Source organism: Bos mutus, chromosome 19 (assembly GCF_027580195.1).
Source record: "Bos mutus isolate GX-2022 chromosome 19, NWIPB_WYAK_1.1, whole genome shotgun sequence".
In the NCBI taxonomy this organism is placed as follows: Eukaryota; Metazoa; Chordata; class Mammalia; order Artiodactyla; family Bovidae; genus Bos; species Bos mutus.
The window spans coordinates 40,022,637-40,031,635 of record NC_091635.1 but is presented as its reverse complement, the minus strand read 5'-3'; the positions used below and the strand labels follow the sequence as shown (position 1 = coordinate 40,031,635).

Sequence of the window (8,999 nt, the reverse complement as noted above, 5' to 3'; positions counted from 1 at the left end):
GGTCTTTAAAGTGCCTCCTTCCCTACTAGAGCCGCCCTGCTACTCTCCTCCCTAACCAGCTTCATTTTTCTTTAGTTCTTCCACTTTGGCAATGTAGATCCTCATGGCATCCATCTTGGACATCCCTTTATTTTCATTCCATGCCTCCCACTTGGCCTTGGCTTTCAGGTCGGTGGCAGGTGGGGCCGGGATGTTGCAGTCGCCCTGGGTGGCCTGTTTGTAATAGCTGTACACCAACAATTTCTCCTGATCGCTCACCGGCCCCTTCAATTGCTTAATGGCAGCGCAGGCCATCTCAAACTCCACTTGGCACATGGGGGTGCTGAGGCTGGGCCCTTCTGCCCTTTCTAGGTGGTGTCCGGCACTAAAAGCTGGAGGATGGAGAGTTAGAAACATTCGAGGCTGGTGATTAAGGCCGGGAAGGAGGGAAAGGGAGACAAGACAATGTGAGGGAAGGACAGAGGATATGCGTGGGTTTTCTTACAGTACAGATTACAAACAGGGGCCTCTTGAATTAGATCTCCCACACAGGCGTTCTGGCTCGCACCGTGCATTTTCTGCGAAGAAGGACAATCACTAACATTTCAAAGGTGTTTGTGATGCCAGAAAATAATGGAGCAACTGCTGCTGTCAGAAGAAAGAATGCTGTGGTCCCATGCGTGGGACAGAGCCCCGCTGCGGGGGAGGAAGGCTCTCAGGGAGTGGTGTGTCCATGCAGGTTAGTGGGCAGCCTGGGGAGGGGTATTTAGTGAGAGTGAACAGTGGCGGGGGTCGGATTACAGGATGTTGGAGAATGCGAGGCCAAGGACAGAGCTAACGGGAAGGACCAACTGGAACCCAGGAAACGGGGGTTGCACTGACTCCTGGCTGCGCGAGGCGGGGACTGGGGGTGGGCGGTCCTTTGGGGGCGGGCCCGGGGAGAGGGAGGGGCGGAGCACGGGTACCTGCCTGTTCTTTGGTGGGAGGACTCCGGCCGGTAGGGGGCGCTGTGGGCCTGGCGGTCCTGACACCGCCGGCGGTTAGGCGGGACCGCGCTTGCGCGCGGGGCGGCGGAGGCCGGGTCTGTACCGCCAGAAGCCCGAGCTGAGACTGCGGGCTGGGGCCGAGGCACGGCCTATTGTCCCGCCCCCCGGGGCCGCCCATTGTGCCGTGACGCTTACGTCGCCCTCTCAGCGCGGAGAGGGAGGGGCGGCCCGCGCCGCCGCCGGAGTCGCCGCCATGGACCTAGGTGGGTGTTCAGCTTCCCAGGCCCGGACCCACGTGGGCCGCGTCCCACAACCGGTGACCAGGCAGTACTGAGCGGGACTGCAATCAGTGAGGCCTCCGGACCGGGGAGGGAGTTGGGAAGGCGAGGGTGCCCTGGAGACCGGGCGTCGGGAGGCCGGGCTCTAGCCCACCACTCCTCCGCCCGCCACTGGCCAGCTCCAGGCCCCTTTCCTAGTGAAGGGCCCAGCGGATAAGAAGTTTGCGTTCCCGAGAGTTGTCAGGTTCGGGCACGTGCTTTGGAAAAGGCCGGGCTCCTGGAGCGCCTGGGAGAATCCGCTTGGATCCATGACAGTCTCATTCATTGAACGTCTGCTGAGTTCTTGAGCAAGTATCTGACTCTCTTGAGGTGCTCGTGGATGGAAGGAGATAATACCATATCCGTTTCACAGAGTTTGGGCAACTTTTCACTGAGGTCACGTGTGTACAGGGTCGAGCCTGGTGCCTTTGCGCAAGAGTAGCGTTCTTCAGACCAGCAGTTGTGGGCGCCGGTTGCAGCAGCCGAGGTGGCACGTGCCTCTTGAATACTCAGAGGCCAGGTCTCGGAGAAGGGAGTGGGGAGCTGGTATAAATATGCAGCTGCTTGCCCAGGGCCAGCCCCCTCCCGCCAGACGTGCTCTTAAGGGCCTGAGACCTGGAGGCTGTCCTGGAAGAGCTGGGGTGAGGCTTCCTAAGGTGTGCCAGTATTAGGAGGCTGTAGAGGAATGTTCTGGACCCTGCCCCCAGCCAGCTGCTCCATGGTGGGAGGGTAGAGTTGGAAGAGTGTGGAGCCTGCAACTGCGGTGATCTCTCTCCCAGCCCCACTGCTTTGCAGTTCTGACGTCCTGAGCAAATGCTTCTGAGTCTTAACGTTCCCATATCTGAAACAGGAATGGTCCTCAAAAGGTTGATGTGACCATCAAAAGAGATCTTATATGCATACCAACCAGCACAGTGCCTGGTACAGAGTAAGCACTAATCAACATAAGGAGTGGGCACTCACAAGCACCAGTTAACCATAAGTGATAAAACACTTGGGATTTGCCCAGCTATTAACTGCTTCTGGGACTTATTCCTTCAGGTAACACAGACGTCCCTGGAAGGTGAGTTTCCAGTTCCAAACATCTCAACTGAGCGGATAGTGCAATAAAATTGAATTTACAGAGTCAAAAGGGAGCCTATTTGGGGACCCTGGCAGAGCAGCCTGAGCCAGAAAGAAGGCCCAGAACCCCCAGGGATACTCCTCGGCAACCAGCTCTTCCTGGGAGTCTGCCTCCACCACTGCACAGCCAGGAGGAATGCTCTCAGGAACAGTGGATTGCAGCAGAAAACAGTGGATTTATGCTCGTAATGGAAAAGGCAGGATAGAACCCTGGCCCATGAAGATGGAGAAGCTGTGTCCTTGGGGGCACGAGGGACTGGCCCTGAGAAAGAGGGGAGAAGTCAGGAATATTAAAGAGTGAGCAGTGTTTGTACAGTGATTTAGTTTCTGTAAAGGAAACACACCTTCGAGAGCTCTGTGTCATGTTTCTGAGCTGGAGGAAGGCAAAGAATAGGGGCAAGATTCTAGTTCCGCCAACGGTGGAAAGGTTTGGGGGAACCCGAGTTCATCAAGCACCTAATCGGGGTTTTTTCCTTTTTTGGTTGCACCCAGTCTTAGTTGTGACATGGGAGATCGTTTAGCTGGGGCATGTGGGATCTAGTTGCCTGACCAGGACTGAACCCTGCCTGGCCCTCTGCACTGGGAGCCTGGAGTTGTAACCACTGGACCACCAGGGAAGTCTCCGGCTCTTTGTCCTGACTCTTATTGTTGTTCAGTTGCTCAGTCATGTGAGACTCATTGTAGCTATATCTTATCTAACCCTTAGCAGCCCTGAGAGATGGGTTTGGGAGTCAACAATGGGCACAGACCCAATGCCAAGGGCTTGACTAGTATATACTGTTAATATTTGACCCTCACAGTCATAATGTGCAGTCTGTATTATGCCCACTTATGCAGAAGGGAAGCTCAAAGAAGTAATCTGTCCAAGATGATACTGCTTCTGAATGGCTGAGCTAGGATTTAATATATGTCTGTCTAAACATCCCCTTCCTTGCTAAGTCTATGTCAATTCATGGCTCACTGAAGGAAGGACTCTTCTGAATCAAGTGCAGTCTTTTTTATCTATTTTCCTCTTGGTTTCTACAAAAGAAACCAGGACCCTTGGCGGCTTATTCTCTTTGATGGAAAAAATGTAGGAATTGAACTGTTTCCTTAAAAGGCAGACCATTTGAAATCCATTTGCAAGACAAGATGTTTAGAGAAAAGTAGGGAGGCAGGACTTGTCTGAGTGCTGCTGTACCCGCAGCCCTGGCCCAGGCCCCTCCTAGTCTATGTTGTTACTTAGAAGCTCAGTGTTGTGTCCTGCAGTACGTACTTGGTGGCTGCTGTAGTTTGGTCCTGTCCTTGTGTTTTCTTTCTCTCTCTCAGCACTTCCTCTCCAAAGCCTCTGCTGGTCCATCGTTTGCTGGATGGCCTCACCTCCAGGCAGATTCCTTGAGTCTCATTTCAAGGCTGACTTTCCAGCCCTCTGTTTCCATTCAGTCAGTTCAGTCGCTCAGTCGTGTCCGACTCTTTGCGACCCCATGAATCGCAGCACGCCAGGCCTTCCTGTCCATCACCAACTCCCAGAGTTCACTCAAACTCATGTCCATTGAGTCGGTGATGCCATCCAGCCATCTCATCCTCTGTCGTCCCCTTCTCCTCCTGCCCCCAATCCCTCCCAGCATCAGAGTCTTTTCCAATGAGTCAAGTCTTCGCATGAGGTGGCCAAAGTATTGGAGTCTCAGCTTCAACATCAGTCCTTCTAATGAACACTCAGGACTGATCTTTAGAATGGACTGGTTGGATCTCCTTGCAGTCCAAGGGACTCTCGAGTCTTTTCCAACACCACAGTTCAAAAGCATCAATTCTTCGGCACTCAGCTTTCTTCACAGTCCAACTCTCACATCCGTACATGACCACAGGAAAAACCATAGCCTTGACTAGACGGACCGGAGGACATCTCTAATGTTCTGCCTTCAAACTCCAAATGACTAAAACTGATCAGTGTTCCCTCCCAGCCCATTTCTTGTGTTCCCTGTGTCCAGTGGTGCCTGTTGTCTTCCCAGTTGCAGGCTAGAGAGCTTTGTTGTTATTTAATCGCCAACTCATGTCCAACTCTTGTGACACCCCCTGGACTGTAAGCCTGCCAGGCTTCTCTGCCCATGGGATTTCCCAGCAAGAATACTGGAATGGGCTGCCATTTCCTTCTCCAGGGAATCTTCCTGACTGAGGGACTGAACCCAAGTCTCCTGCATTAACGGGCAGATTCTTTACCACTGAGCCACCAGGGAAGCTTCTAGAGAGCTGGGAGTCCTTTTGGATTCCTCAAGTAAATCCTTTGACTCCAGCTCTGCAGCGGCTCCTGGAGCCACCCCTTTTTCCCTGCTCCCACCAATCTCACTCAGAACCCTTATCATCTGTACCCCTAATCATGACAGCCCTAATCATGACAACCAACTGCTGTCTCTCTCTCTAACCTCTGCTTACTGTTCTGGAAATGTTTTCACCACGTTCTATCCTGTTGGACTTCTGTCTTCACAGGACCTTTGAATATCTGTGAGGAAATGACTATCTTGCATGGGGGCTTCTTGCTGGCTGAGCAGCTGTTCCGCCCCAAAGCGCTGGCTGAACTGACCAAGTCTGACTGGGAGCACGTTGGGCGGCCCATTGTGGAGGCTCTGAGGGAGATCTCCTCCGCCACAGCCTGCTCCCAGCCCTTCGCCTGGAAGAAGAAAGCGCTGATCATCATCTGGGCCAAGGTGCTACAGCCCTACCCCATCACCCCTTCCGACATGGAAACCCGCTGGCAGGAAGATGTGTTCTTCTCTGTGGGCAACATGATCCCCACCATCAATCACACAGTCCTCTTTGAGCTGCTCAAGTCGCTGGAGGCCTCTGGACTCTTTATCCAGCTCCTGATGGCCCTGCCCACCACTGTCTGCCGTGCGGAACTAGAGCGCTTTTTGGAGCACATGACCATCGACACCTCTTCCAAGGACGTGGCCTTCTTCCTCGACGTCTGGTGGGAAATGATGAAGCACAAGGGCAATCAGCAGGACCCCCTGCTCTCCCAGTTCCGGACAGTGGCCCACAAGTACCTGTCCTCCTCCGATGACTTCTCCCACCCGCCGAAGAGGTTCAAGTCCGATCCAGATGTGTGTCCAACCATGCCCCTGCTGGCCATGCTGCTCACGGGGCTGAAACAAATCCAGGACAGGATCCTGTGCCCCGGGATGAAGTGCTGCGCCTTAGCCAACTTGGCTGACATGCTGACCGTGTTTGCGCTGATGGAGGAGGACCCCCAGGAAGTGTCTGCGACTGTGTACCTGGACAAGCTGGCCACGGTGATCTCCGTGTGGAACTCGGACACCCAGAACCCGTATCACCAGCAGGCGCTGGCAGAGAAGGTGAAGGAGGCGGAGCGGGACATCAGCCTGACCTCCCTGGCCAGGCTGCCGAGCGAGACCATCTTCGTGGGCTTTGAGTTCCTGCGCAGCCTGCTGCAGGAGTGGGGGGAGGAGCTGCAGGCCTTGCTCAGCAGCAGCCAGGGGACCAGCTACGACAGCTTCCGGCTCTGCGACAGCCTGACCTCCTTCAGCCAGAATCTGAAGCTCTACCTGGACACCACCAGCCTGGCCAAGGAGGAGAGGCAGGTGGTCTCCGAGCTGGCAGAGTGCGTGGGGGACTTCCTGAGGAAGACGAACAGGGTGGTGAGGAGCAAGGGCGGTGAGCAGGACATCACCGCCTCCATCGCCATGGCCATCATCGAGCAGAAGATGGACCGCCACGTGGAAATGTGCTACATTTTTGCCTCCGAGAGGAAGTGGGCCTTCTCGGACGAGTGGCTGTCCTGCCTTCTCAACAACCGAGCTCTCTTCCGAGAGCCGGGCCTGGTGTTAAAGCTGCTGGAGACGGTGATGGAAGTCAGCACGATAGACAGGGCTGTCTCCGAACCTCAGATCAAACAGGTGTTCGACTTGATCCTGGAGTGTTACACACACCTCTCTTTGCCAGATAAAAATAAAGTCCTCTCGGGGGTCCTGCTCTCCTGGGGGCGCAAGGGCCTCTCTGAGAAATTGTTAGCTCACTTGGAGGGCTTTCAGGAGGACCTCAACACGACTTTCAACCAGCTCACACAGAGCGCCTCTGAACAGGGCTTGGCTAAGGCTGTTGCTTCCGTGGCCCGCCTGGTCATCCTGCACCCAGAGATCACGGTGAAGAAGTTGTGCAGCATGGCTGTGGTCAACCTCGGCACCCACAAGTTCCTGGCTCAGATTCTCACTGCCTTCCCCGCTCTCCGGTTCATGGAAGAGCAGGGGCCAGACCGCTCTACCACATTCGTGGTGTCCTGCCTCAAAGAAACGGTCTGGACCAAGCTCTCGACACCCCGGGAGGAGAAGCAGTTTCTGGAGCTCTTGAGCTGCCTGGTGAGTCCTACAAAGCCCCAAGGGATTCCAGTCGCTGCTCTGCTCGAGCCGGATGAGGTGCTAAAGGAGTTCGTCCTGCCTTTCTTGATGCTGGAGGTCAAAGAGGTGGACCTCAGTCTGAGGATCTTCGTCCAGACTCTGGAAGGGAGCACAAACCTGGAAGAATACTGGCTGCAGTCCTGCTCTCCGTTCCCGCTCATCTTCAGCCTGTGCCAGCTCCTTGATGGCTTCAGCAAATACTGGCAGCTCCCCGAGGAGAAGCGCTGTCTCCCGCTGGACGGGAAGGACCTGGCCATCCACATCCTGGAGCTCCTCTGTGAGGTGGTCTCAGCTAACACCGCCACCTTCTCCCCAGACACCTGGGTCAAGTCGCTGTCCTGGCTCCACCGGAAGCTGGAGCAGCTAGACTGGACTGTGGGCCTGAGACTGAAGAGCTTCTTTGAGGGCCACTTCAAGTGCGAGGTGCCAGCCACGCTCTTTGAGATCTGTAAGCTTTCTGAGGACGAGTGGACCTCCCAGGCCCACCCCGGGTATGGGCCTGGCACAGGCCTCCTGGCCTGGATGGAGTGCTCCTCCATCTCCAGCAGCGTCTCCGAGCAGATGCTCGCACTCCTGGTGGTGGACGTGGGCAACCCTGAGGAGGTCAGGTTGTTCAGCAAGGGCTTCCTGGTGGCCCTGGTACAGGTCATGCCATGGTGCAGCCCCCAAGAATGGCAGTGCCTTCACCAGCTGACCCGGAGACTGTTGGAGAAGCAACTCCTGCACGTCCCCTACAGCCTGGAGTATATACAGTTCGTTCCTCTGCTCAACCTGAAGCCCTTTGCCCAGGAGCTCCAGCTCTCTGTCCTCTTGCTTAGAGTTTTTCAGTTTCTCTGCAGCCAGAGCTGCCGTAACTGGCTCCCTGTGGAGGGCTGGAGCCATGTGGTCAAGCTCCTCTGCAACAGTCTGACCAATCTCCTGGACTCCGTTCGGTTGATACAGTCGGTTGGCCCTTGGGCTCAAGGACAAGAGCAGGACCTGACCCAGGAAACCCTGTTTTTCTATACCCAGGTCTTCTGTCATGTTCTGCACATCATGGCCATGGTCCACCAGGAGGTCTGTGAACCTCTCTATGTCTTGGCCTTGGAGATCCTCACCTGCTACGAAACCCTGAGCAAGACCAACCCTTCCGTCAGCTCCTTGCTCCAGAAAGTAAACGAGCAGCGCTTCTTAAAGTCCATCGCCGAGAACATCAGCCCTGAGGAGCGGCGCCAAACCCTCCTGCAGAAGATCAGCAACTTCTGACATCCATGGGTCAGCAACTTCTGACATCCATGGGTCAGAAAACAGCCGGGTCTCCGCTTGGCGGGCTGGATGGGGACTGGAGCAGAGAAGCAGAAACTTTCCAGTCATGTGGAATTGTACACAAGCCCCAAAATAAGACAATAACAGTGTAAAGAAAATAGTTTCTTAGGTATTTGTAACATACAGGTTGTAATAAAATTCTTTTTGAGTTTCACCTTGCCTGTTTTGAGTCTTTCTCCTCAGTGGTCTTGGCTCCTCAATACACTCTGAAACTGGGCTCAGCTTGACCTGATCTCTTAGCTAGGGGGAACATGTTCATCGTTGGCTTCTCCCAAGAAATAAGTCTAAAGGTGAAACACTCAGGTAGACAGATTATAAGGCACATGCGTTCTTTTGCACTGAAACTCTTAAGAGACTCTTGTGGTGTCTTGGAAAGGGCAGGACCTAGGAAAAGGACTCTTTTTCTGCTACCACTTAGCCAACTGATTTGTGTGCCCACAAGGCCTGCAGCCACTGTAAAAGGAGGAGGTTGGGCCAAGAACATTAGATGTTGGGGGGTAGGTCAGTGACCTCAGAAAAATGGGTGTCCTGAGTTAAGAACTTCTGCCCCCCATGTTAACTCCATCTATTCACTGGGTCCCTAAGGGGCTGTACTGAAACTGGTAAACACAGCAGGGACGAGTTCAAAGGATGGGTGCACTTATCTTCTGCCTAGGATGGGTTGTCATGGTTTTGAAAAACGTGGGAGCGGAAGATGGTGTGTGTGGAGGCATGAAAAGGCAAATTTAAGGCTGTCCAGGATGTATTACAGAACTCGGAGGACTGATGAGGTGTTTAATTGGGAGGCAAGGAAGGACAGATCCATACTCCCCATCATAGTGAGGCAGTATTCGGGTTCAGGTTAGTGGGCTGGCTCTGTCTGTGGCCTACAATCGGGTTTCCACCCTCCTGACTCCTAGTTG

General features: G+C 54.4%; 1 protein-coding gene across 2 annotated transcripts; it reads left to right on the top strand.

Moving 5' to 3' along the window:
• The first annotated feature begins 263 nt into the window (after positions 1–263).
• Positions 264–8,251, top strand: GEMIN4 (gem nuclear organelle associated protein 4). Of its 2 annotated transcripts, none has more exons than XM_070390293.1 (2): positions 264–718; positions 4,868–8,251. In XM_070390293.1, the coding sequence occupies exons 1-2, from the start codon at positions 613–615 to the stop codon at positions 8,035–8,037; spliced, it is 3,276 nt and encodes a 1,091-aa protein (XP_070246394.1). In that variant the 5' UTR covers positions 264–612; the 3' UTR covers positions 8,038–8,251. The 2 variants fall into 2 exon arrangements, with proteins under 2 accessions (XP_070246394.1, XP_005888288.1); XM_005888226.3 differs by lacking the exon at positions 264–718 and adding an exon at positions 975–1,228.
• The last annotated feature ends 748 nt before the right edge of the window (positions 8,252–8,999 follow it).

Bases quoted from the DNA above. Each gene is read 5' to 3' on its own strand.
- GEMIN4 (XM_070390293.1), top strand. From the start codon at position 613: ATGGAGCAACTGCTGCTGTCAGAAGAAAGAATGCTGTGGTCCCATGCG. The intron at 719-4,867 runs GTTAGTGGGCAG...CTGTCTTCACAG, and splicing joins GGAGTGGTGTGTCCATGCAG to GACCTTTGAATATCTGTGAG.